Source organism: Zea mays, chromosome 1 (assembly GCF_902167145.1).
Source record: "Zea mays cultivar B73 chromosome 1, Zm-B73-REFERENCE-NAM-5.0, whole genome shotgun sequence".
Lineage (NCBI taxonomy): Eukaryota > Viridiplantae > Streptophyta > Magnoliopsida > Poales > Poaceae > Zea > Zea mays.
In genome coordinates this window covers 292,317,962-292,344,809 of record NC_050096.1, presented here as the reverse complement: position 1 = coordinate 292,344,809, position 26,848 = coordinate 292,317,962, and the positions used below count along the sequence as shown (strand labels likewise).

The 26,848-nt window shown below is 48.9% G+C and overlaps 3 protein-coding genes across 3 annotated transcripts; 2 read left to right on the top strand and 1 right to left on the bottom strand.

The window, feature by feature from the left end:
* Positions 1 to 7,278: 7,278 nt before the first annotated feature.
* LOC103644140 (DNA-binding protein HEXBP) lies at positions 7,279 to 12,237 on the top strand. Its single transcript, XM_008667338.3, has 3 exons — positions 7,279 to 7,963; positions 10,115 to 10,312; positions 11,499 to 12,237. The coding sequence occupies exons 1-3, from the start codon at positions 7,442 to 7,444 to the stop codon at positions 11,886 to 11,888; spliced, it is 1,110 nt and encodes a 369-aa protein (XP_008665560.1). The 5' UTR covers positions 7,279 to 7,441; the 3' UTR covers positions 11,889 to 12,237.
* A 3,197-nt stretch (positions 12,238 to 15,434) lies between these two features.
* LOC100274943 (uncharacterized) lies at positions 15,435 to 16,871 on the top strand. Its single transcript, NM_001149309.2, has one exon. The coding sequence runs from the start codon at positions 15,795 to 15,797 to the stop codon at positions 16,614 to 16,616; it is 822 nt and encodes a 273-aa protein (NP_001142781.1). The 5' UTR covers positions 15,435 to 15,794; the 3' UTR covers positions 16,617 to 16,871.
* Positions 16,872 to 21,948: 5,077 nt separating this feature from the next.
* Positions 21,949 to 25,311, bottom strand: LOC100283272 (uncharacterized). The gene is made up of 5 exons (NM_001369528.1): positions 25,154 to 25,311; positions 23,398 to 23,634; positions 23,068 to 23,321; positions 22,611 to 22,703; positions 21,949 to 22,517 (listed from the first exon to the last, which is right to left on the bottom strand). The coding sequence occupies exons 1-5, from the start codon at positions 25,161 to 25,163 to the stop codon at positions 22,317 to 22,319; spliced, it is 795 nt and encodes a 264-aa protein (NP_001356457.1). The 5' UTR covers positions 25,164 to 25,311; the 3' UTR covers positions 21,949 to 22,316.
* Between the last annotated feature and the right edge of the window lie 1,537 nt (positions 25,312 to 26,848).

Genomic DNA, 26,848 nt, shown 5'->3' with positions numbered 1-26,848 from the left:
CGAACCACAGGGTTATGATGGCTGGGGAGTACCGGGAGGATAAGGAAGGGAATGTTTTGTCTAGTTTGGGCATGGTGGTGGCCTGACTCCTTCTGGTATAATCGTTAAGGTAAGGACGTGCAAGGAAAGAGAGAGATTCGGCATTCGGATCTCACGATAGTGAGATTGCAGAAACCGGACTAGTGGGTAAAGTGTACACCTCTGCGCAGAGTTTAAAAACCTATTCGAATGAGTCATGGCATGAATTTGACAATTAGTGTTTGTTTCCCAAAAAATATTTTGAAAAGTGGTTTTTAAAAGGTCCGGCGGTTGAGTCGTGAGCTATGGTGGACGAGAAGTCCAGTAGCTATTTTTAAAAATGAAAACCAGTGGGAAACTGCTAAGATACCTGGATGGTTTAGTCCAGGGGATTTTGTTCTATATTGAAAAACTTCCTGCTCCTTTGGGAGAGGATGCTCTTTGAAAAATATAAAATGTTTTACAAAATAACCCTGCATCAAATATTGCTATTTCTACAAAATATCCTGAGCTCCACATACTCTATGCATTATATCTGATTTCCCCATTCCGTGGGTGAAGGTGGGCTGCTGAGTACGTAAGTACTCACCCTTGCTTATTTGTTGTTTTTCAGAGAAGAAGATCGTTGATCGGGTAAGAGTTACGCCTGTTCCCAACCTTGCCTGTGGCTGTTGGACCGCTGATTTGCTTCGCTGCGTATATCGAGCTGCTTCAGCCCCACTCTGATGATATGTTCCGAGTTGTGGACCAACTCTTAAAGTTGATCGCCACCTTTATAGGTTTGTCTCGTTTAAGCAGGTCTAGAATCATTTGTTGTATAAATGTGTTTACTAGCCTCTTGGGACTAGTAATTGTATCACATTTGAGTCCTATAGGATTGGACACTTCAATAACCAAGTAATATCCTTTTATGACTCTAGGAGCAAATTTAGAATTTATACCTCTTTTACCAAAATGTAGCATTTGCTCTCAAATACTCTAAAAATAAGAAACATTGGGTTTGTTACCGGTTAGGAGTTCGTATGATGTCTTCTTGAGAAGTCGGTATAGACACATGTCCCATAGCGCTAGCATCTTGGTCGACGTGATGGTGAGGTGGAGGTTGTACAAGACCATGGCCTCCGCCTGCGATAGGTACGTGAACTCCACGTCCTTGAACTCGATTCGGCCCCTCACCCACGATAGCGACCGACCACCACCGCCGTAGCTGTAGTTGTCGATGTACAACACCTGGTCGACGATCTCGAGCACCCGCCTGACCTGGCGTCCTTGGCGAACCCCATCTTGATGTCGATGGGTGCTACCCTGTCGAGTCGCTAAATGTATTTGTCGGACAACCGATCCTCCAAGACTGTCTGAACCGAGCTGATCGTCTGCTGCTCCACACTGCAGGCGCGCTTGTACGACACCTCATCCTTGGTGTTGAGGTCACCGTAGATGGCCTTGTAGGCGAGACCGCAGGACATCATCAGAGACCCATTTTCGTAAATAACCATGGGCCAAGGGAGAGCCTTCTTTGGCTTCACCTCCCTAATAGAAAAGGAATAAGTGTTTTTACCAAAGACAGCATGCTAAATTGTTGTTTGGTACGACTTATAAGAAAAAATGTGAAGCCATGACAGTGGTGAGAAGTCATGCGAAAGGGGCCTTTATTAGCTAGCAAAGACTATGTCCAACAGTTTACTCATGCTTATACCCATATTCAAACTTCACTCTATTAACGATACACTCTACAATGTAATACAGTTGTTGATGCCTTTTTGGAGCGCCAAACACTCAATAGGAACTGTGGCGGTGCCCTCTTCACAGGGGCGGACGGTCCGCGCGCAGGGGCTGGACGGTCCGCGCGCAGGGGCTGGACGGTCCGCGGCCTGGTGCGAGGCGCGGCGGTGCTCTCTGCACAGGGGTGGACGGTCCGCGCGCAGGGGCTGGACGGTCCGTGGCCTAGTGCAAGGCTAGGGCTCCTGCCTGACGGCCGGACGGTCCGCGCGTACGCAGGGGCGGCGGAAGATCGCCGATGGCGCCTGGATCTCGCTCCCGGGAGGGACCCCGTCGGGGAGGAGAGATCCTAGGAGTTGTCTAGGCTCGGGCCGGCCGACCTAGACTCCTCTAATCGACGTAGAGTCGAAGAGAAGCGGAGAATTTAGGGATTGAGAGGCTAAACTAGAACTAAACTAGAACTACTCCTAATTGTACTGGAAATAAATGCGAAATAGAAGTTGTATTGATTCGATTGATGGGGGTTCAATCGGCCGTAGCCCTTCATCTATATAAAGGGGGAGGTCAGGATCTGCTTCAAACTGATTTCCGCGTTAATCCCGCGGTTTTAGGTAACAAATCCCGCGAGAAACTAGGAACCCTAACTGACTCTGCGCACACGCGGACCGTCCGTGCCACCACCGCGGACTGTCCGGACCGCGGACCGTCCGGCCTCGGGGCCGGACCGTCCGCACTGCTCTTTTTAGCATTAAACATATGTCCCCCGGCCTTTTGGTGAAGGTTGATGAACCAAAAGCATATGAACTAAACCTGATGTAAGTCATCGGCTTTTCAACATGGATATCATTCAATAAAGCACCAATGTATAAAGGCCGTTTCAGATTGTATCCTTCTCGGCCATGACCATTTGGTCAATGGATCAAAAGGAATATAATGGAGGTGCCCCCCAGTCTGGATAGACAAAGGGACTATACATGTCACTACAAGAATATTGACCTTCTATGACGTTTTGATGGTATCATAAGCATCACAGAAGGTGTGTAATTAAAGGTCTTCTGTGACGAAACATAATAAATAATGACGTTCCTAAGAATATTCCTCCTTAGGAACGTCATAATTTTTGATGTTTCGTCATAGAATACCTTTAATTACACACCTTCTATGACGCTTATGATACCATCAGAACGTCATAGAAGGTCAATATTCTTCTAGTGTGTACCATGGATTCATCATTATACCATTCCATGTTTGAACAAGATAATATAACGATGATGAGTAAACGGGTGGAAAGTACCCTGGCCTCATAGGATGAATAGGCGATGCTTGTTGTGTCGCCTTTCGGGTCGTTTTGTTTACTCGTTTCGTCTTAGCAAGTGACCAGGGTTTCTTCGTTGACCGATCATGTAGAACGGTCTTCTTGATAGTATCCTTGGAGAGCAATTGATCAAAAGTAGGGTCGGCTTTGATCAGCCAACCATATGTGTTCTGCCCTTGCGTCCCTTCCCTTTTAAAGCTTTGTGTGGAGGCTGACGTCTTTGGCCATAGGCGGACTGTCCGGCAGAGTTAGCCGGACCGTCTATCTGAGCACCAGACCGTCCGCACGTATGTGCCAGCCCGTCTGTGATGCTCGGGCCAGACTGTTGTGCTTGGCTCATTAATTGTGCTTACCCCCCGGTGCCTCCGGACTTTTTAGCCTTATCGTCCGGAGCCTTTCGAGCAATCTCCTTTTGTGATATATTTGACATGCGAGGATCGCCAATGAGGATGTCTTTGCTTTTGCCTTTATCGGCTATTTCGGGATGAACTAAGATCTTTTTGCATGTGATATCTATTGTATTAACAGGAAATAGTTGTGTGTCCACTTGCATCTTCTGAAAAGCCAACCGACCCTCATTTATGGCCGATTGTACCTGTCGACGAAAAACATTACAGTCATTGGTGGCATGAGAAAAAGAATTATGCCACTTACAATAAGCACGCCTCTTTAATTCATCTATAGGAGGGATATTATGAGTTAATTTAATGTTGCCATTTTTAAGTAGCTCATCAAATATCTTATCGCATTTGGCAACATTAAAGGTAAATTTAATCTCTTCTTGCCGATTCTTTTGAACCGGCTGTAAGGAAGAACATCCTGAAGATTTGGCCTTTGTTGGCCAAATAAACTCAGTGGTATATACATCTGCGGATTCATCATCTGAACTATCACGCTCTATTAGATGTATAGTACGGGCGACCGATTTTGATGTCTCTTTAAATCGGCTTTCACAGGCTAAAGCCTGTTGATGTAGCTGGGCTATCGAAAAGAACTGGGTTCCATCTAATTTGTCTCTTAAGTGGGATAGCAACCCATTAAAAGCTAGCCCTGCTAGCTCTTTGTCTGCAACATGGATCCGAAAGCATCGATTTCTAGTGTCCCGGAACCTCCGGATATAATCATTAACCGATTCTTCGCGTCCTTGTCGGACTGAAGCTAAGTCAGCTAATCCTAATTCATATTCCCCGGCAAAGAAATGTTCATGAAATTTATTTTCTAACTCATTCCAGGAATTAATGGAATTAGGAGGCATGGCGGCGTACCATGCAAAAGCGGTACCAGTAAGCGATAAAGAAAATAACCGAACACGAAATGCTTCTCCATCAGCCAATTCGCCTAGGTGTGCTAGGAACTGGCCTATGTGTTCGTATGTGCTTCTCTCATTCTCACCAGAAAACTTAGAAAATTCCGGTATCCTTGCCCCTTGTGGATATGGGACAGTGTCAAACCGGTGATTATATGGCTTTTGGTATGATTGCCCTACTCTGGCTACATTAACTCCGAACTTATCTCGAAATAGTTCAGTCATCTCTTCCCTAATTTTTTCCATTGCACCCGGTGGTAGACCACCGGATCCTGGGCTGTGGGGCTCATTTGGTCGGGTATTAGTATACCGACCTTCTTGCCGTGACCGATCGATAGTGTTGATCGGTCTGTGATTGTATGGTGCATTATGGTTTAAATATGTAGAGGGCGAAATATACTGCTGTTGTGGTGTGTAATAATTTGGTGCATGGTGTGCAACAGCAGGTTCGCATATGTGTATCCGGTTTGTACGGTGGTACATCCGAACTGGCTGGTCGTGTTCGCCATTATTGGGGCACCACACGGTAGTCCCGGTACGGCCCCGGACTATCCGGCATAGAAAGTCGGACGATCCGTGTAAGGGTCAGACGGTTCGGGTAGCAACTCGGACGGTCCGACCGCGTCCAGGGTCGCCGATCTGCCAAACAGGGACGGCGGCGGTCCTAGGGCGGCCCCGGACTGTCCGGCAGAGCAAGCCGGACGGTCCGCGTATGGGCCGGATGGTCCGGGCAGAAGCTCGGACGGTCCGACCGTATTCAGGGGCGCCGATCTGCCAAGCAGGGATGGCGGCGGTGGTACTTGCCCTCGATATGAGTTCATCGGCATACCATATAATGGTTGAGTCTGCAAATCCCCATTTGTTGCCGATGTATTAGACATAGATATCCTGTTACTAGTCTCATATGATGGAAAACTAGGAGCAACAGACTTCTCCAACGTATGCGTTAATTTTCTAATTGACTCTTCTAACCCTCCAATCTGTTATTTCATTTGATTCTGCTGATGATCTACATACTGTTTAATAAATTGGATGTCGTCGAGTTTACTTACGTTGGGGACTTGAAGCGAAGATAGAAGAGATGCGACGTCGGTCTCTCCATGTTTGACAACTTTCTGGTGGTGATCCACCGTGTATTGTGATAAGAATTTCTCCCTCGCTTGACGCATGTAGTACTCGTATTGCTGTTGCTCATCGGCCGTCAGACTTTCAACAGCCGGCTTCAGGATATTGTCTGGGGAGATATCGGTGTGATCTTTAGAACCGGCCATTTGAGGGCCTGATTTTTAGTAGATCTAAACACCTTCCCCAGTGGAGTCGCCAAAAGTATGTTGACGCCTTTTTGGAACGCCAAACAATCAACAAGAACCGTGGCGGTGCCCTCTGCACAGGGGCGGACGGTTCGCGCGCAGGGGCCGGACGGTCCGCGGCCTGGTGCGAGGCGCCGCAATGCTCTTTGCACAGGGGCGGACGGTCCGCACGCAGGGCCGGACGGTCCGCGGCCTGGTGCAAGGCTAGGGCTCCTGCCTGACGGCCGGACGGTCCGCGCGTACGCAGGGGCGGCGGAAGATCGCTGATGGCGCCTGGATCTCGCTCCCGGGAGGGACCCCGTCGGGGAGCAGAGATCCTAGGAGTTGTCTAGGCTCGGGCCGACCGACCTAGACTCCTCTAATCGACGTAGAGTCGAAGAGAAGCGGAGAATTTAGGGATCGAGAGGCTAAACTAGAACTAAACTAGAACTACTCCTAACTGTACTGGAAATAAATGCGAAATAGAAGTTGTATTGATTCGATTGATGGGGGTTCAATCGGCCGTAGCCCTTCATCTATATAAAGGGGAGGTCTGGATCCGCTTCAAACTGATTTCCGAGTTAATCCTGCGGTTTTAGGTAACAAATCCCGCGAGCAACTAGGAACCCTAACTGACTCTGCGCACGCGCGGACCGTCCGCGCCACCACCGCGGACTGTCCGGACCGCGGACCGTCCGGCCTCGGGGCCGGACCGTCCGCACTGCTCTTTTTAGCATTAAACAACAGTACACAACAGTATTCTGGGGTGACAATATAAGTGAATTACTAGACACGGTCTAACGGCCCTGTTTGGCACAGCTGGTGCTTGTTGAAAAAGCAGCTTATCTGAGAAGCTGGTGAAAAGCAGCTTCTGCTTATTGGCTGCTTTTAGTGTATTCTGAGAAGCAGCTGAACTGATAAGCTGCTGCAGAAGCTGTCTGTTTGGCAGAACCTCTGCTTAAATTTGTGAAGAAGCTGAAAATAAGCTGTGCCAAACAGGGCCAACATTTAGGTTTTGTTCGGTTATTCCAATTTCATGTGGATTGTAGTGTATTGTAATGGATTGAGATGAATTTTGACTTATTATGAATTTAAACCGACTCAACACCACCTAATCCACGTGGATTAACGGTGAAACGAATAAGCCCTTATAGAGATTTGAAACATAGCCTAAGATTGTTCGTGTGATATATTTTCTTGTTGGGGGGATTCTTCATCCGATACAAAAATGTTGTGAACTAGTACAAACTCGAAAGAATATGAATACGGGCCACAGTTCCAAAATGTCTATTGTGGCCCAGCTGCAACGATCGTTTTTACCGAGCCAGCCCACCGACCGCTACGTACTCTTTTTTTCCATGGAATCGTATCCCTGCACAAGGATCACGCCGTACACAAATGCAAAAAACTAAACATGGTCTTCCGTCTCCCTGACGACCATCACAAATATTCACAAATATGCATATGTGCGACGGCAGACGGACGGCCAAATTTCGTTTTGTGCGTTTGTGGACGGACGATCCCTTGGAACGAGATCCTCTGACGTGGGGAGAGGGCACTGCCGCGTGGCCCCCGCGTGCGACAGGGCCCGCGTGCAGTGACCCTACTGCCCCTGCAGTACGTCAGAGGAACCTCCGCATCCCTTTCCCTTCCCTGAGTATAGGCTGAGTTCCCTTTCCCTCCGAGGCTCCGACGCTGCTCTGGCCCCGTCTCTCTCGTCTTCCTGGCTCTCCCCGCGCACCAAACCCTCCCCAAAACCCAAACGCTTCTCGCCCTCCCGTCCTGTTCTCGACCATGTCGGTGTCCGACGGGGACGACGACGAGGCCTTCCTCATCGCCCTCGACGCCGCGGAGGCCGCCGCGCTGGACTCCTCCAAGCGCCGCCGCCTCTCCACCACCTCGTCCTCACCGACCCCCTCAACCTCACCCGCCGCCACCGAGGGGCCCTACCTGGCCGCGCTCAAGGGAAGCCACAGCTCCACCTGGAAGCAGCAGCTGCAAGACCTTGGCTATGCCCACAAGCGGCCCGACGGCTCTAAATCCTTAGCCCCGGGTACGGGCGCGAGCGGATCGTGCTTCAAGTGCGGGGACCCCGGGCACTGGGCACGGGAGTGCCCTCAATCCGTGCCGAACACGGGGGGAGGAGGTCAGATCGGCGGTGGCGGTGGCGGTGGCGGCGGTGGCGGCGGCGGATATGTAAATGCGGGCGTAGAGGTGGAGGACAAGGCGTGCCCCTGCGGTGTCGGGAGCTGCCTCGTGCTCACGTCCAACACGCCGAAGAACCCCGGTCGCAAGTTCTACAAGTGCCCCATGCGGGTGAGTCTTTCCAATCAGCTGACCACATGACCCTGGCCCTTGAGCGCCGTAATTACTTGTTTAAAAGGTGTTGGCATGTCCGCATGTGCATGCTGTAATGACTTGGATGTACTTGTTGTTTTTTGTAGTCTCTGAAGGATTTTATGTAGGCCTCCCTTGTGCTGTGGCTGGCATGTTGACTAGCTGCTCTATGATCAGGAGCAGCGATTATTCCCTAGATCCTTAGGACCTATTTGGTAACTTAGTAATCTTTTTACAGCTGAAATTTGTTACACCTGTAATTCCTTAAGCATTAGATCGTCATATCCATTTCCACCTGTAGTTGCGGGAGGTAGAAACAAATCCGCGTTTTGGCCATAGCAGCTAGTGACTTTAAAAGACAGTAAAAGCAAACAACGATAACCACACTCGACAGTAAAAGCAAACAACTACGACCAAAGTAGCATAGGGAACAATGATGTGAAATTGATGTCAGTTTGAATAGATGATGGAATCCTCAGGCGCTATCAAGATCCCCTATCGATATGGAATTGGTGTCAAAATTTTCAGATCAGAAGTCAGAACATCAAATTGGATATAATTGAAGAGAATTCAGACAAAAGCAAAGAGGTAAACATATTCAGAAATGATCATTAGAGCCTGAATTGAGTGGTGGTCTTTGTAGAGAACCTGAAGTAAGAGGACATAGGTGATGAGTGGCCAACATCTGTCAGGAAAGTGTGCCAGTGGAGGTGTTTTTTTAGGTCCAGGTGTTCTTGTCTAAACATGTGGCAATTTCTTTTGGATTACATTCCATCCAAACACCTTTGTACAAGCTCGGATGTAAAATTTTATGGGTATGTATTTTACAAGGGTTTTAGCCCGAAATTGCCATTTCAAATAGCCCCTTAGCTGTGTTTCCTGGTAATGCTACTCGTCCATTTCACATTATTTGTTCAACATGCACACTGAGCGGGCACATTGTTTGTTCAGCATGCATACTGAGTAGTCATAGAATTAAGCTATGCAAAATGAGTTTTAACGTATTTGTCTTTATTAGATGGAGTAATGCCATGTCTGCCTATGTTCCATGTTACTATCCCTCTACACTGCATCCTTGACAAATATCATGAAATGGATGCAGTAATGCTATTTCAGTATGATCTTTTGGAACTTGTTGGTCCTAAATTAATGCTTGGTTTAGTTTTCTCTGGATGCATATCCTTGGTTTAGAAGCACTCTTTGTACATTTTCCTCCTTGGGTGGGAGTGCACATGATCTGAAGCTTTACTAGTGCAGTAGTGTAGGATACCTACATATGGGTTCAGGGGTACATAAGCTTGCTTGTGTGTTATGAGTGATGGCACATGATGTAACTGTAGAACACTTTTGATATGTTGTACTAGCAAGTAGCACTTGAAAGTGAATATCTTACGCCGTGTAAATTTTGTAACTTATATTCTTATTGCTTAATCAGCTTGTTAACCTTATTTAGATGGCCTCATCTTTTCAATTGCTTACTTTTATTAATTACTGTATTATTCCTTGCCAGTTTAATGAAAAATTGTGTATCTCCGTAATTTGTATTGTTGGAATTGTATTATCAAATGCCTCTTATCTTAGAATCATTGTATCCACCTTTATAATTGCTGGCATGCCTGTCGTCTTAAAAGTACCTACCGAATTAGCTTGGGTTTCCAATCATTAACCAGTCATTTTTCCTTTGATCGCATGCAATTTCTTTTGGTGAGTTATATTATTAGGTAACAGTCTGGCTCTAGAAAAATTGCATCAATACACAAAATAAGTTTTTTGTTTCATTTTACTTGGTCAAAGTTTGCATGGGCACCAGATGATCATAATAATATGTCCTTGCTGATAGTGGCAGATCTAGGATGATCATAATAATATGTTCGTGACTGCAGTGTTCTACTGGTGTTCAATTGGTTTCTAACATATGAAAAGATGTGCCAGCCAAAATTCTGTTTTGATCTGTTAGATGATGTATACATGCCCATGTGATATTGGAGTTACATATGGCTAATATAAAAAAGACACCTGAACCTTAGGCAAGATGAAAGGCAGCTTTCTTCTTGTTTCCATTCATTGTTCCTGTTTTGACTCATTTATGCTGAAATTGCTGATGCTATTTACTTCTTTTCTGACCATAAGGATGGGGGTTGCAACTTCTTTGAGTGGTGCGATGCTCCATCTCCCGCCCCTGCCAATGCACGAAATAACATGGTTGTACACTCAGAGACATCAGCAACAGATATGCTTTGCCCATGCAGTGCTGGAACTTGCTTAATTCTCACCACAAAGACAGGGAAAAATGTTGGGAGGCAATTCTTTTGCTGCCCATTAAATCAGGTAAACTCAGGATTCACCAATGTTACCTGAATTCATGACATTTTGCCGTACCATATAGCGGCCTATACTGGTTTGTTTTTCTGGAAGAACTTGGCCCCTTTTTATCTGACACAACTTGTTTAATTATAACATTGAACATCTGCAACCCTACTCCTTCCTGAATTTGAGTAATCAACATTTGTGGGATTTTGAACTTGTTAATAATAACATTGAACATCTGCAACCATCCTCCTTCCTGAATTTGAGTTATCAACTAATTGTGAGATTTTTATTGCAGGATGCCACCGATATCAATTGTATAGATAGAAGTTGCCGTAGTGATTTGGATTGTAGGCGGGAATTTGAACTGTTTATCTTGCAGCTGTGACTCATTAGTTGGATCTCATGTGTTACTTTAATAGATAACAGAAGATGCAGACAGTATGATAGTTACTGTTGCAGAATGCATTTATCGATTAGCTTTCAGTAGGCAACATCAGAGATTTGGATTTTCAAAACACTAACCCATGACTCATTTGTCTCCCCCTCTTGCTCTTATGTCAAACAACTGGTTTACTTTTGGGCTATTCTTTAATCTAGACATCAGCATAATTATTCTTGTTGTGGTAAAATGGCCTGCTTATACAGTTAAACTTACACATGCCATTTCCTGTTGGCTGCCTGGTATAGTAGTGCATTTCAAGTCTTGGTCTTGTTAGTGGTAATGAAAGATATATCCTTGTCCTAAATTGTTTGTGTTTAAACTACATGGTAATATTGTGAAGAATAACATTGTTTTCTTGTCACGCTTAAAGCAGCCATGTTGTTAGACCAGGACTAGGGATCCTAACAATTTAATCTACTGCCATGTTTGGTTTTCATACTAAAAATGTCCAGTTGCACTAATAAAATGCTACCCGTTCCTTTTTTTATATATAGAAAAAGGTAAATCAGTGATTCAATCCTAGTTCCTGGTCCTAGATATTGTTCCTTCTCTTAGTGGAGCACTTAGTTACATCTGTATCTTCACGTACAGCAACTGATGCTAGGATACCATTATTATTATATTTTTTATTTTAACTCATGTGATATTCCACATTCCTTTTCATCTTTTTCCTCTATTAGTTTTATAATGCACCCTCTTATTTTTTTCTAACTTGGGCCTTTCATGTCTATTTCTGGTGCACGACGGGGACAAATCACCCAGGGTGGTGGTGGTGGCTCTTGTGGCTTTTTCAAGTGGTGTGACGAGCTACAGCCTAGGGTTGGTGCACCACTGCAAGCTTCAGCGCAATACCAAGCGGATTCCATGCCAAGCATCCAAAACCCCAGCCAGAGGAGCTCGTCTTCCTGCTTCAAGTGCGGGCAGGAGAACCACTGGGCTCGAGACTGTCCGAATCAACCGTCGGATCCTTATCCTGACAAGGGTGGGAGACCAGTAGCTCCAGCGGGCTCACCTGGTGCGTGCTACAACTGTGGTCGGTCCGGCCACTGGTCCCGCGACTGCCCAACCTCGAATAGTGGTGGTGGTGGTACCGGCACCAGCCGTGCCAGGTCGTCCTCAGCCTTGAGCTCGTGGAATAGTCAGAGATACTGATAGGAGGGTCCTGTGAACTCAATTGAACTGACATGGACATGCTGTACGAAACTTGGACAATTGCCCCCCTCCACGTGTTGCTTAGGTATGTGCTCACGTCGATGCCTTTTGCTGCTCTACGCTATCTCTCTATATGTAAGAGAGAACTGTTGCTGTTCTCTGTCTTCACCCTCACCCTGTTTTATGCTCCTATCTCTGTCGAACTTGGGTCTACTGTTTTTTTATCTACTCTAGGATTTTTCACATATAAAATATTGTATGTGTGGGTCTAAGGAGAACCATATCGTCCAAGCATTTCTTTCCATGAACTTCCATGCTTATATAGTTCTGTTCAGTTCAGTTCTGTTCAGTTATTGTCTCCTTTTGAAGACTTGGTTTTAGATATTAACTAATGATGATATGAAGTAGTCATTTCTAAACTTTATTTATTGTACCCTGGACTTTGTGAGGTGGGGGCCCAAACGAAACAGCCTTTAAAAGTCTCCAACAGTAGTTCAGTTGTGTTGATGAGCTTATAATACGCACACCCACTGTACCATTGTATTAAAGGGATACGAATACTACGCACGAAGGCTGGTCCTACGACTGGCCCAGCGTTGCCACCCGCTGAAGCGCACATGGACACATGGTTTAGCGCTCGCGCGGCAAAGGAATCTCCGGGGAGCTTTGTCGGGGCCTGCAGCAGTAATCGTAATCGTCTTTGGCGGTGGGGGTCCTCCGCCTCCGGGGTGGCGTCTGGGCACCAATAGCGGTAGCGGAGCAGTTGAACTGCACTGTGGTACGGTTGGTGGTGCATCGGTGCCCTTCACTGCCCCCTTTGGCCTTTGGGACGACTTGGACAGTCTGGGGCCGTGGAGGTACGGCACATCACACGTCGGTTTCTCGCGGGGATCTGTGGGCCCCCCCCCTCTGTGACGGAGTAGATCTGAGATGCCTCCAGCGCAAACGCCGAAACTTCACTGGCGCAGAATTGCTGTTCATTTGTTTTGCTGTCTACTCCAGCTGGCCGGCCCGCTTTCATGATCAGTGCTTGATTCACTACATCACGATCATGGCTAGTCTGTGCTTGTTGTTACTGGTCATAGTGTACGGAACTGGGCTGTGATGGTTTTGCCGACATGTTCTAGTGCACATGTGTAGAAAGGAACTCAGGTCAGGTGTAGTATGTAGGAGTAGCTGCCGAGTCCTCGCTAACCAATGGTTGTTGGCGCTATCCAACGCCTTCCAAGGAGGACAGGGGAGTGGAGTCCTGCAGGGGTAGTTAGCAGGCGCAGCCAGAGCCCAGAGCCAGTCTCTGGCTATTCAAACTCCTAAATATGCTACAAATGCAAGTCTTTTCACGTGACTATCCCAACTCCTAAATGCTGCAAATGTCAAACCCCTGCTGTGGATGGCTCTCGTTACAGTTAGTTAGTTAGTTAGTTACGCTATATATAGTTAACGAGCACGAGATGTACACGCGACGATTTGCAAGCCGTACGTACGTATCCCCTTCCCTTTGGGTTGGGGGGCTGGCGTGGCATAGTATTATTGGCCGGACCACCGGCGCAGTGCCGCCAGAGTCCAGACTGCGCCATTAACCGCTAGAAACACCATCGTTTGTCTCTTCCGCGCTCGCCAGATCCCCAGCAAAGCAAACTCCCGCAAGCTGGAGCCGCGGGGACGCCCGGTCCCGAATGGATGGACCAGCAGGACGCCACCGATGTTTACGCCGTACCACTGCCGCCAACCGACCGAGCTGGACTGCTGCACGATGCTGGCTGCATGCACAAGCACAACTCATCACAGTGGCGTGTCCTCTGCCGCCGTGGCTGCATCGTCGCATCGCCCCCGGACAGGGTGCCCCTAGCGACTCCGGCCGGGGGCGCGTGCGTCTCCGTCGTCCTTTCTGCCGCCGCCACAGGCCAAAGTTGCCGACGCCGTCCCGTCCCCGGCTCCGCTAGCTGCCCAGTTCGCTTGCTCTCAGCAGATCGTCTCAGGCAGCGCTCTCACTTGCCTAACGCTCGTTGGCCGGGGTGCGGCGGCACCGTGTGGCCCACGGCTGTACGTCAGCGCCCAGAAATAGTATAGTACCTGTGCAGCTGCGCGTTTGGCCTGCCCTCCCATCCATCACCTGCTTTGGGCGGGGTCGGGACGTCGGGTGACCACCACCACCACCAGTTCGACGAGTGACGGTCAGTTCGGCTTCGACGGCATCAGCCGGCTTTTCTTTTCCGGCACCGCGCACAGTGCTGCGCGGCATCTTCCGGTCTTCCCGCTGTCCGGCTGTCCCTGTGGTAGCCGTAGCCGTAGGCTTCACTGGCTGGCCGCAGTTGGTGTTGCATTGCACGTAGTGGTCGGGGGCATCATCCACTGTACGCGCCCCGCGTGCGGCCTTCCCTGTGGCACCACCTCTCCACTCCACTCCACTCCAGATTCGTGTGGGGGCACATGTACAATGGAGGTCCGTCTTGTCACGCCAAATGAGGTTAGTCACTAATTGCTCCCACCGCCACCGGACCGGTTCCCTTCCCCATTCTGCCCAGGATATATACACAGATTGGGAATCTTGGACTGGGCTGAAACCACCACCAGACGCACGTATGAGGTTGAATATTTAACGCATTACTAGTACGTGTACGTCTGTTGGACGATTGCTACACAGGATTCTGTGGTCGGCACTGCTGGATGCTACTCTAGATCAGTTGCACAGTTCACAGCTGGTACCAGCGTCTCCGTCGCAGTTAAAGGGTCAGCCTTGGCATGTTCGAATTCATCCGTCTAAATTTTAGACATCAAAGCTAAAGTATAGCCCACCTTAGAATCTAAATAGGCTCTAAGTTTAACGCCTAGTCCTACACTAGGGCGCTTCAAGCTTGCCTACTATACACACGTCTAAAGCTCCGCACTAGTTGCAGACTTGCACTCCTGCTTTGCGAAAGCTGCAGTACAGTAAAGGTTAGTTTGTAAAAACGACTTTACGGTGGAGGGAGCAGTAACTAACTTTGATGTCTGAGATTGTGAACCAGCTTTTATTACATGGCGTGCGTGAACCCAACAGGACCGGCCTTTCTGCAGCCGCCGCTGGCTGCTCCTGTGTGCTGACGGTGGCCGGCGGCGAGCCTCGTTCTCCACTTCTCCCTCCCGGCAGGCCCCACGAAGTAATTGTCACGGTACGGATCGGAGGAGGGCTGAGCTCAGTATGGGCTCCGCTGTGGCGCGGCACCATGTGGGCGGCCCCGCTGCCCTCCCCCGCCCAATCACCCGCGCCCGCACGACTCGGCGGCTGACTCGTGGCCCCCGCCTGCCTGCGACCGCGCCTTCACTCCACTCACGCTCACGCCGCCGCACATATTCCCCGTCTCCCGCGAGCGAGCCAGTGGCAGTGGGTGGTGGGCCTTGTCGTTTCGTCTATACCCTTTCGATATTCTTTTATTTTATATATATGTAATGTAACAAAATAAAAAAGACTGAGAGCTCCCACCGTTGCTCTTCCATTTTCTTTCTCCACCCGGGTGTGAATTCCCGGCTTTTTTATGTCCAGTCGTACTCCATGTCCCTCCCTTCATCCATGGCTATACCCGTACTAGTTTCTCCTTGCCAGCAGCCCAGCAGCCGCCTCCTCTCGTAGCAGTGCTCCTAGTGTACTCATCGCTACTGCTTGCAAATACAGTACTGCTTAAAAAAAGCACAGCAGCAGTACCTGAACCTCCCAAAAAAATCATGCGCCGCTGTGCTGTTGGTCTCCGCCTGGCTAGTTTTCCATATATAGAAAAACCGCAGCTCTAGACGACCACCAGATCGGACTAGGTAGACCACACTTCCCTTCACCTCTCATCGGCGCTCTTTCCCTTCCTCGCAGTCCCAGGTCTCGGCTCCCCTCTCAGTCAAGCCGTTTCATTTCCTCCCTCCTACAAATATCCTGATATGGACGACGACGACGACTCCCCGCCTCATGAGTCGGCGGCGGCGGCGGCGGCAGACCTATCGCTGACACTGGCGCCGGCGCCGGCGCTGGCGCCTCCCGCGCCGCCTCCGGCGCTGCCCGCCGTCGCCTCCGACGGAGGCGTGGCGACGGCGCGCGTGGACGGCAAGGACGTGCGCCTGTTCCCGTGCCTCTTCTGCAACAAGAAGTTCCTCAAGTCGCAGGCGCTCGGGGGCCACCAGAACGCGCACAAGAAGGAGCGGAGCGTCGGCTGGAACCCCTACTTCTACATGACCCCGCCGCACCCGCAGCCCAATGCGGCGCCGGCGAGCCCCACCGCCCCGCCGCCCGCCTACGCGGCGGGCGGCCTCCTCCCCGCGCCGTACGCGGCCCACGTGTACGCCCCCGTGCCGGCGGCGCCGCCGCCGCCGTCGTTCCCCATCGCCTCGCACGGCTCCAGCGGGGGGCTGCGGTACTACGCGCCGCCCCACGAGGCGGCGGCGGCGGCGGCGGCGGACGCGGGGACGGGGGCGCCGACGACCGCGGGCGTCGTGCTTGCCCCGCGCGCGCGCTACGCCACGGCCACGCACCAGCAGCAGGCCCAGCAGCCCGGCGGCGGCGGCCGCGATGACTTGATCGACTTGCTCAACTGGAGGAGGGGATCCCACGGCGCACCGGCCGCCGCCGCCGCCACCGCCTCGCCGGCCAGCACCACCACCACTCTCACCACCTCATACGCCGGCGCCCCCGACGGCGGCACCAGCACCAACGACGACGACGACGCTGACGACGCCGGGGAGCTCGACCTCAACCTCAGCCTCTAGCACTGCTTGTATCTACATCTACCTACGCGCCAAGGTTATTAATCGTGTGCCGGCCTATCCGTAAGCTACGCGTGTCACTTAATTAGCTCTTAGTAGGCACGTTAATCCCTCTCTCTCTATCTCTGCTCCCTCCCTCTGTATGTCCTGTTATTATTAGTACGTCTCGTCATCTCCCGTCCCTTCTCCCATGGCCTCATGAATTGTTTTTTTTTGGCTCTTGTTTTTCTTGAGGATTTGTCTGATTGCGCCCCATCATCATCCTTGCTGGGGCATCCGGTTGTTTGTTGGGGGTTCGCCATTGCCTCGCGTGTATCGGGGGAGTGACCGCTGCTGCCTGATGGTCCGGCGCGCGGCAGCAATCAGCCCGCACCAGTGGCAAGCGCAATGCCCGCCCGCGCCCAGACCCACGCCACACCCACGGCGTTGCTGTTGAGCTCCTTCCTGCGTGCTCGCCATCTACCGCTGTGCTGTGCTGTACCTGTACCACCTGCCGTCGTGACGTACGTACGCCGTCCGGCGACCGGCACGGGCGGGGCGGGGCGGGGCGGAGCTGGCATGTCGTCGCTGTGCATGCTGGCCCGACGGGGGGCACGCACGGCCAATCAATTTACTGATGCTATTGGGGTGCAGATGGCCATATATTTTTTGTTCGGTCCGCGTCCCATCTTGCTGGGATCATGTTTTAAAAAGCAAGTGGACGTGCAACAGAATCCCTTCTCGACTCAACGTGTTTTTTTTATTGGATACTATCTATTTATTACTATTTTTACCTGAACTACTGTACTACTTGTTTGTCGTATAGTAAAACAGCAGCAAATAAAAAAGAAAGTGTGTAAAATGAGGGCAGTCCGGAGATGTAGCAAGTTCTAGGATGCGTTGCTGTCCGTGTCTGCAGGAGTAGAGTAGGACGGGCCAACTTGCATCTCAGTTTCCTTTTCCAAAAAATACTCGCACCGGTTCGTCACGAGCCCAAGGGACAAAACCGGTGGCCGTCCGATGGCGCCGGAGCCCCGGTGGCCTGGACGGGACCTTGCTGGTTGCTGCCACCTGCGCGCGCTGGCGCTGGGCCCTTCCCGCGCGTGCGTGGTCCAATGGTACGAACAGGAGTCGCGGCAGCGACATGGGTATGGGCAGTGCCCGGCGGCAGCGAAGAGCGCAGGGGGAGCCGTCGGATCGGATCGGATCCTCTGCGGCCCGATAGCAACCGGACCGGCCGAGACACCGATTGAGCGCGGCGTGACAGAAACACATGTACGCACAAGGCCTTGCTTGCCTGGCCGGCCCATCAGCCCATGGGAGGGTCGAAACGCCAGCCAGTGTCTTGGATAGGTGGGGGTGGCAGCCGGCGGGGCAGGACACTCACCCAAAATTTCGTATGCATCAAATACAAGTTATTGTTTCTAAAATATAACAATATGTAGCACAACTTACACGACCATGAAAAAAAATATAATCTTTATAGCTCGGCGTACTGAGCATGTGTTACAATATGGACGAGTCAAAATAATATGCATATGACATTGGTTACAAATACTCGTATTTATTCTCAAATCGTGGAAACCCCTCCAGCACTTGGTGGTAAAATTTGATATTCTCAAATCGTGGGTATGCCTCCCATGCACGAGTACGATTGACATACCTAAATCATAATTCCATTTCCACGGTTCCAACGGCCCGGCGGCCAGGCTAGCGTGTGCGTGTCCCCTGTCGCGCTGCGCATCAAACAAACACGGCGAGGTCAAAGTCAAACAGGTCGCCACCTCTCCTGGCAACCCTCGGCATTGCCCGGCCTGTACGCGTGGCTCTCGTATCCATCCGCAGTGCCGAAGCCGAACTGCCGATGCCGGCGCTGGCGGCGGAAAAGAGGCGGATCGGATGCTCTCGCGCCGTGGCTTGGCTACGGATGTCGACTAGAGATGGCCAAATGGGCGGCCCGGCCCGGTCCGGCTCGGGTCCGGTGAAGCCTGGTCCGTTTTGGGTCCGGCCCGTCAGGCACGGTTAGAAAACCGGGCGGGTCGTCTAAGCCCGCGGGTTCGATTTCCTGTATGAGCCCGGCCCGCAGCGGGTCTAAACGGGTCGGGCCAGCCCGTTTAGCACGAAAAAAGCGGTCCGAAAAGCGGGTTAAACGGATCGGTAAGCACGTTTTAGTGCAAAAAAGCGGGCTTAACGGGCTTAGGGATAAACGGGTCGTGTCGGGCTTACCCATCGTGCCTAGTTTCCTGTCCGAGCTCGGCCCGCTTATTCGTGCCGGGTCGGCCCGGGCCTGCATAGAACCGGGCCGTGTCGGGCTCGGACCGTGCCCAAACAGCGGGCTTCGTGCCGGGCTCGCGAGACTCGTGCTTATTGGACATCTATAATGTCGACATGGTGACGTCGCGCCGCACACCCGCGCGCGCCGATGCCCTGCGCTGCAGCCGGCGAAGCGACGGACGGCGACCTACTGGCCTGCGGGTGGCCCGGAGCGACCCAACGACACCAAGATTGAGGGGCATTCGGTTGGTGTTCCGGCTGTCTGTGGCTCGGCCGCGGGGACGACGGACAGGGAAGGGCACCGGAAGACGTCGTGACGCTGCTGCTCTTGTCCTTGTCCTTGCCTGCCCCCGCCCGAGAGTGGTTGGTCCTCCTCCGACGGGCCCTGCTTGGTCCCGGCTCTGTTCGGGCAGGAGGGCAGGGCAGAGCGCCTGTCTCCTCTCGTCGCTCGCCGCTCGTGCGTGATTCTCTGTGGCGGCAAGTGGCAACGCACTCCCTCCTCCCTCCGTGCTGCCTGTCGCGTAGCGCTGCGCGACTTCAAGCCCGCTCTTCTATCTTTTCGTACAGCTAGCTAGCTGTGCGTAGGCGCGTAGCATAGGAGATGAGGAGATGTGCTTTTCGCTTGTTTCTCTCTCCTCGGGAAGGCAAGGAATAAACAGTTGATCGAGTTGACGTGTCTTTGTTGCTGTTTTTGGCCGGTTGCGTGACCGCAACTGGGCACCTGCTCGCTGCGGCCTCTCTGGATCTGGACCATTTCTGGATAAACTCGAGGAGCTATTTTGGAACCATCATTATTCCCACTTGGACTTTACCGGACAGTTGGGTTGATACTTGAGGATTTACCGGACAGTTGGCTTCATCGTGACTGACTGACAGATACTTGTACACTAGTCATACGGTTTTATTATATGGATAGACTTAGTTTTAACATAAAAAAAATGTCTATTCCATTGGTTAGGTGACGTAGAGCCTCCGTATGGACTTAGAGCCACCAACCCAGATTTAAATCCTCACCTGTACGTAATTGTATCTTATTTTTACATAGAGTGGGAAGATGACACATGACAACTGTGCAACCGTGAAAACAAGAAAAAAAATGTGAATCCTGTTCGAATCCATCCAGCCGTTCCTGAAACGATGCAATTATAAATAAAACATTAGGTCAAGCGAACTTAAATATAGTTTGACTTTAATGGGATCTGTAGTTTCATTTTTTTTGGCAGTGATAGGGATTTTTTTTGTCAATGTAGGAGTGATTGAGTGGACTTACGATAAACCTCACATGTTGCTCCGTCCGATGACAATGAGTAAATACCCAACGGATATTACTATCCCATACAACCACGACAAAAAAGATAATCTCGTCGGATCATCCATATTTACTGGTGGGTATGAGTCACTCATACCCACAAGATTAGACATATATCATATGCGGTAAGCATCATTCAACAAATATAATGAACTATTTTTTGTCCAACTTTATACTGGGTATTCTATACCCACGTGTTAACGAGCACGAGTGAGGGAAAAACATTCTAATACCGGGCACGGGTGAGGGCAGAACGTTATAATACCCGTTTACTCATTTAATGAAGTTTTTTACCAAATAACAGAACCATGAGTAGAATATTTAGCCCATATACATACTTTAATGGAGTAAATACCCATCGGGTATCGGGTCATAGGTGCCCATTGCCATCTCTGTGTCCTCCGCAAATAACCCTCGTTTTTTACGCTTAATTCCATGATTGTAAACGTCGCGTACCACGTCTGATAATCATATACTCCAAACTGTTTGACGACGCAAAATGACGCCACCTGTTTTTGGTACGTAGAGTGTATTGCACGTGCGACTGTTGCTGACACGAATCTCGTTACCAAACAGCCAGCGTCACGTCAGGATTTGGTGCGGCGTGGTGTGGCCCCAATCGTCAGATCAGCACACAAGAGGGGTGGTGGTGGAAAAAAAAAATCAGCAACCTGCCTGAATCGTGCATATCATCATCTGCAAGCAAGCAATGTCTAAACATGCTCACCACCAATTACAACAACGACAGAAGAAGATCCCTGTGCGCCCTTTTTCTAGCAATATAAAAGTACTACCACGCTCGTTGCACACTCACTAGGCTATAATATTTTGACCGTTGTGGGGTGTGAAGTGTGATGTGAGCAACTTTTGTCATCAAACAACAAAAGCAGGTACTTTGCTGAATAATTAGCCTAACAAGAAAACACAAGCGAAAGCGGAATACTGTTCGGCTGCCGAGTGGGCCAGCTCCGGATCCCGAGCTGGATTTGATGCGATCGCCTGTCACCTGGTTTGGAACCTGATCCAGCCCTTTGTATCGCCATCGCCACTTCTTTTTTGTGGCGATGCTGCGAAAGCAGCAGCTCCAATTTTTTTTTTTCCACACACACTCTCCCTCCGGCAGCGGCGGACGCGACAGCCAAAAGCGGGCCAAGTTGCTCTCCGGAGCTGGTGCGACTCGTGACACTCAGGCGGGGCCCGCCCGGCAGTCAGGTCAGCGTGTCTTTGGAGCGCCAACGACAAACAGGATCTGCTGTCTGGGCCGGCTCGTGTTAACAGGCCGGATGTGCCGTAAAGGGTACAGAAGCTTCTCAAATCTGTGAAGGCTAATTCAAAGCTGCAATTTTGTTGTTCATTATATATACTCGACGAACGTCGCAGTTTATTTACACCTGGTCGTGTGTGTATAACGTCTGACATTTCTTTCCGACAATGTGCAACAAGATTAGGTATCTTTGTAGTACGGTTATTACAGAGTAATTGTGTATAGATGATGGTCGAATTACAACATGATCGGCATTGCTCTTATATCAGATGTGCGGCGATGGAGCTCACCGACCGCACCGCCGCGGGCCGCGTAACGAAGATTGCAAGCTAAAGAAACTAGAGAAGCATTCAACCGAATACCATCTGGGTGATACCGCAAATACCACAATTTGTAGGCTCATCGACGCAAAACATCATGATCAGTTTGATCGTCTGCTACATAAGAAATATGAGAAGGAAGAAAAAAAGAGTCCCATCATGGCACTTTCATCCCATGAACAGAACAGCTGCTAATACCTGGCACCACCACATGCCAAGACTCCATGTATAAACAACCTTATATGTAGCAACAGGCCAAATAAAAAGGATCATCTATATTGTGTTCCGTCTTTTTTAAGTACAAACGGTACTATTGCAGTAATATTTTGGGGGGGAAAGCCGTACATTACCCGCTCACATTTCTCATTGCACACTGATCTATATGTACACCATGGAAGAACATGACAAATACAAAAAGGCATAAGGGGTTCCTTGTCTATGCCTTCTATGCATATGCAAAACGCATCCGAACAGATATTCGCAGATTTCTCTTCCACAAGCAAACTCGCCCTCCTCTCCTTTCAGGAGAACTGCCTCACTGTGCCCAAACGGGCCCTTTAATTTCCCTTGCCATTCTCAGTCCACACGCTGTCCCACGAGTTAACTTTCGGCGCCTCAACAAGCTGCTGGCCTCGTCCCTCCGATGATGGAGCTCCTGGGCCCTTAACACCGCTCTTCTTTGGTTTTCTTTTGATCCCCAGCAAACGTAGAACAAATCTTGCAAGCTCACCATAAAGCATTCCAGCCCGATCACATAACTACGGAGATAATAATATCGCATCAGGGGAAACACAGGAGATACACTCTAAGTAAATTCGACAGGAAAAGTATAAGCACCAGTCGGAAGATACCTGCAAAAGTGCAGTAATGAACATGTGAAATGCCTGAGTGTTCTGGCTAACAAGGAAGCTAACCCTCCCACAGAAATTCACAACACCATGCATCTGTAATTAAGAAGAGATCTGGTTAGGAGAACGATGAGTCCTGTCACCTGTGAAAGATATTTTTAAATCAACTGATGCAAAGCGTCATGAACGATACGCAGTCACTACATGGAATTTGGTATTGAATTAGCAAAATATATGTTCCAATAATGCAGGTAAAATACGAAATGTGTTGCTTCACCATGTGTGTAACAATCATGGCAAGCAGGGACTATGGGGTACAACTGCAATCTAAGTTCTGGAAAGCATTTGAAAACAGCTGTTAATGCACTGTAAAAGATCTTATTTATGCAGAGTTGTGTGGATGGTCAATTGAAAGTAATCATCTGCATCAGCAGTAACTAGATAAAATAACATATATTACCACTCGTAGGAAGGACACCCAGAAACCAGGGGGTGGGGTAGGTGGCCCAAATGAATTCGGTCCCTGATTATAGGGACTCATGCCCATACCATAACCACCATAGGGTCCTCCCATTCCACCGCTATACATTGGTCCACCATACATTCCAGAACCTCCATACATACCGCCATAACCTCCTCCATAACCTGAGTACATGTTATTTCCATAGGGTCCACTATATCCGCCGTAAGAGCTATACATATTGGAGCCATAACCTGCATTTTCATCAAAACGTTAACATTTTGAGACACAAGAATATTTTCTGAAACATGCAAAACAGATTACAATTACCCCCATAAGAGTTTTCATAGCCTTGCTGCTGCCAAGGCCTTGGGGGCACAGGCATTGAAATTGTGCTGTTTACATTGGAGGCAACATTGTTTCCAGCAGCAGAAACAACTTCTCCATGTTTTGCTGTCCCAGAAGCTTCAACAACATCACTGGTGCTACCACCAGAGGGCGGCTTAAAAGGCACTGGGCCAGATGAATTTCCTGCACGTTCCCATGGTTTTGGAGGTGGATTGCCAGCTGCCAATCACATCCATGGACAATTTTTCAGTAAGCCTCCAACCATAAACAAAGAATGAACTACTCACACATTATATAGAAACATGAAGTGGTATCCATAAGACGATATGGTACTCCCTCAGTCGACAAAAAATCCAATTCTAGCACACTACCAAGTTAAAGTGTCTTGCGTTTGATTAACTATAAACAATACAAATATTTATAATATAAAATAAGCACCACTAGATTTTTATGAGATACATCTTCGTACTATGAAGGATAGATATGGTGCAGTGGTGTGCCTTTCCACTGGGCCAAAGGCCTTGGGTTCGACGCTCTGCAAAATGCAAGGGTAAGACTTGCCTCATTTATTCCTTCCCCAGACCCCATTCATATGGGAGGCTCCAACATTGGGTTTGTCCATATACTTTCATACTATACTTATTTGGTGTCATAAATATTAATATTTTTACCTATATATTTGGTCAGAAGTAGTAAACAATACAGAATGGGGGTCAAATAAAGTTCCTCCTTAAGAAGAAAACAAAACTACAGTGAGGAATGTGCTAAAAAATACAAGCACTAGTTCAAGCCCTGATGGCCTCAAGCCTGATCATTAATTGAATTCGCAACATGTGCGTAACCAAAGCCCATGAACATGGTGAGACTTCAATATTTTGGTTCCTCAATATGTAGGCAATGTACATCACAGATGCCACATCCATCGCTAATACATGTAAGGACAGGTACACAAAATACCAGAATGCTTATATTAGTGCTTGCAAAGCACATATTGATGACTTTTGACAATACAACACACACATTAGTCTTGTCACCCTAGGTTTTACATTACATCTACACCAGTACTAGACATCTAGTACCAAATGATTCAGATGGACTTACCTACATCTAGCGAATGGAGTATATAAAGAATGAGAAATCCTGGCATAAAAGCAAGCACAAGGCTAAAGCTCATAACCATATCCCGTTTCTCCGTGAAATACAGGATCCCAACAAGCGCATCAGTGTTTAAAACCACAGAAGTCCACGAGTCACGGCTTAGGTAAAAGGCATCGTGGAAGGCAGCAAGTTCATCCTAAGCTAAACAATCCGTCAAGGCTGACACCTCGTCTTTACGCGTGCCCTTATCTTAATCGCATCGATTTTCCTTCGACGGCCGGCTGGAGTAGCATATCTAGCAATAGGCCCGGCGAGACTCTCGGCGCGAAACCAAGAAGAGCCCTTCCTATAAACATTCACAGGAGCAATAGTATCCCCAAGCACCGCTACCCAGCCCCAGCCCCAGCGGCACCGAAGCCTAACCGACCGGACACGCCCACCGCCGCGGAGCTTCCCAACCCAATCCGACCACCGATCGGGCCGAAATTGGGCACGAATTCGACGGATTCCTCACCCTCGTCCCGGCGACCAGACGATCCACCAACCGGCCGGATCGAGTCGGCGACGCGCGCAGCCGATCAATCAGACACGCGTAAGCACGGCAGGAGAGGGGGCTCCGACATGGAGGGCGTCGACGAACCTGCTACCATGGCGTGCGCCGCGTCGGCCGTTGGTTCGGCTCGATCAGGCGGCCGCTTCTCGGCCCACTCCACCTGGATTGCTCCGCCCAAGGCCGCGGTCGACCAAAAGCGGACAAGACAGAGAGGGGGGAGGTGAAGCGTCCAGGGCCAGCCGAGCCGAACGAGCCGCCCACGCAGCTTCGCCCGCGTGCCGCTGTCGCCTCGGCGCCCAAGGGAGTTTCGGGTAGCCGAGTCGAACGCGGAGAAGTCAACATGACTGGACTGGGTCGTTTCACGCTGGCCTGGCCTGGCCTGGCTTTTTTTTGGGCGTTTGGTAGCGTTGGGATTTTTTAGGTGCGCCGGGAATTCGGCCCAAGGTCAGAGCGTTCGGCCCCAAAATCTCATTCAGTGATAATTCGAGATCAGAGCCCAACAGATGAAAAGTTTCGCAAACCACTATTCTGTTTTTTAGCAAAGCAAAAAAAAAAAAAAAAAACTGTGCAGTGATAAGCGAATGCCCCGAAGATGTACGAGATAATTGATTTTTTGCCACTCACGTCTTTTTGTTATAATTACCACTGTGTCTATAAATTGTGGGTCCAGCTGAGTCTATAAAATGTGGGTCTGATGACAATTTTACAAACCTATTTTTTGCTGATAGCAAATATCAGAATCTCTCAAGATGTACAAAATAAAAGATCTACTTTTACTCTCTTTATTAGCAGCGGTCCTTATTTCCCCGGGGATTTTCTTGGACCATTCGGTTGCGTCTTGATCAAATGGAATTAAAAAAGATTAAATCCGCTTACATTCAATTTTAATTAGGGAGGAATTCAACCCCTTCGTTCCAAACATAACCGAACAATCCCTGGCCCCGTTTGTTTCCTTTCATTTCGAGGAATTGGAATCTTACTAATGGAATAGGCTAATTTTTTAGAATATGACATTCCACCACTTTCCAAAGTTATCATATAAGCCTATCTCAAATTCATGGGGTGAGAGATGGAAATTGATTCTATAGATTTACATGCTAATTTTCCGATGTATAACTTATAGCACACTCTTCTACCTGCACCTCTATAACATAAATATACTATATAACTAACTCTCTCATATGATTTAGGATAATATACAAATATATTATATATATAAATATATAAACTTAATTAGTTTTGTCTAAATTATAATTATTAAAATTGAATTCAATTCCAACGAAACAAACGGGCCCTTAGTACTGGTTTGGTGACCATGGAATTAATTCACTTCAATTCCTTTCGTTCACTTTTGAATAGCAAGGTAATTCTTTCTCATAGACCCCCTCTAATTATCTAGTGACCAAATTAGCCCTTAGGGTTAGTTTGAAATTTTATATCCCCTCTGATATTGTCAAGGATTGAGTGGAAAATTAGCTCATTTTTTCTCTCAATCTTCGAGAATCTCGAAGAGATTTAATTTTCCAAACTAGCACTTATTGTATCAAAGTTTAACAAGAGAATCCCTTCAATACCATCTAAACTTATACCAATTCCTTCAATGTCATAAGAATTTATAGCTTCTCTTCAATGCCATCAAATTTAAATTTTAATCCCTTGAATTCCATCGTCGTTACTTTGAAGCTAACGTCGTTAGTTCCATTTAAAGCAAATCCCTCTAATTCCATCAAAATCTATAACGACTCTTTAATGCCACTAGAAATTGGTTCGATCTATTTGAAT

Bases quoted from the DNA above. Each gene is read 5' to 3' on its own strand.
- LOC103644140 (XM_008667338.3), top strand. From the start codon at position 7,442: ATGTCGGTGTCCGACGGGGACGACGACGAGGCCTTCCTCATCGCCCTC. The intron at 7,964-10,114 runs GTGAGTCTTTCC...TCTGACCATAAG, and splicing joins TCTACAAGTGCCCCATGCGG to GATGGGGGTTGCAACTTCTT. The intron at 10,313-11,498 runs GTAAACTCAGGA...CAAATCACCCAG, and splicing joins TTTGCTGCCCATTAAATCAG to GGTGGTGGTGGTGGCTCTTG.
- LOC100274943 (NM_001149309.2), top strand. From the start codon at position 15,795: ATGGACGACGACGACGACTCCCCGCCTCATGAGTCGGCGGCGGCGGCG.
- LOC100283272 (NM_001369528.1), bottom strand. The intron at 23,322-23,397 runs GTAATTGTAATC...ATGAAAATGCAG, and splicing joins CTATGAAAACTCTTATGGGG to GTTATGGCTCCAATATGTAT. The intron at 22,518-22,610 runs GTATCTTCCGAC...TTATCTCCGTAG, and splicing joins TCATTACTGCACTTTTGCAG to TTATGTGATCGGGCTGGAAT.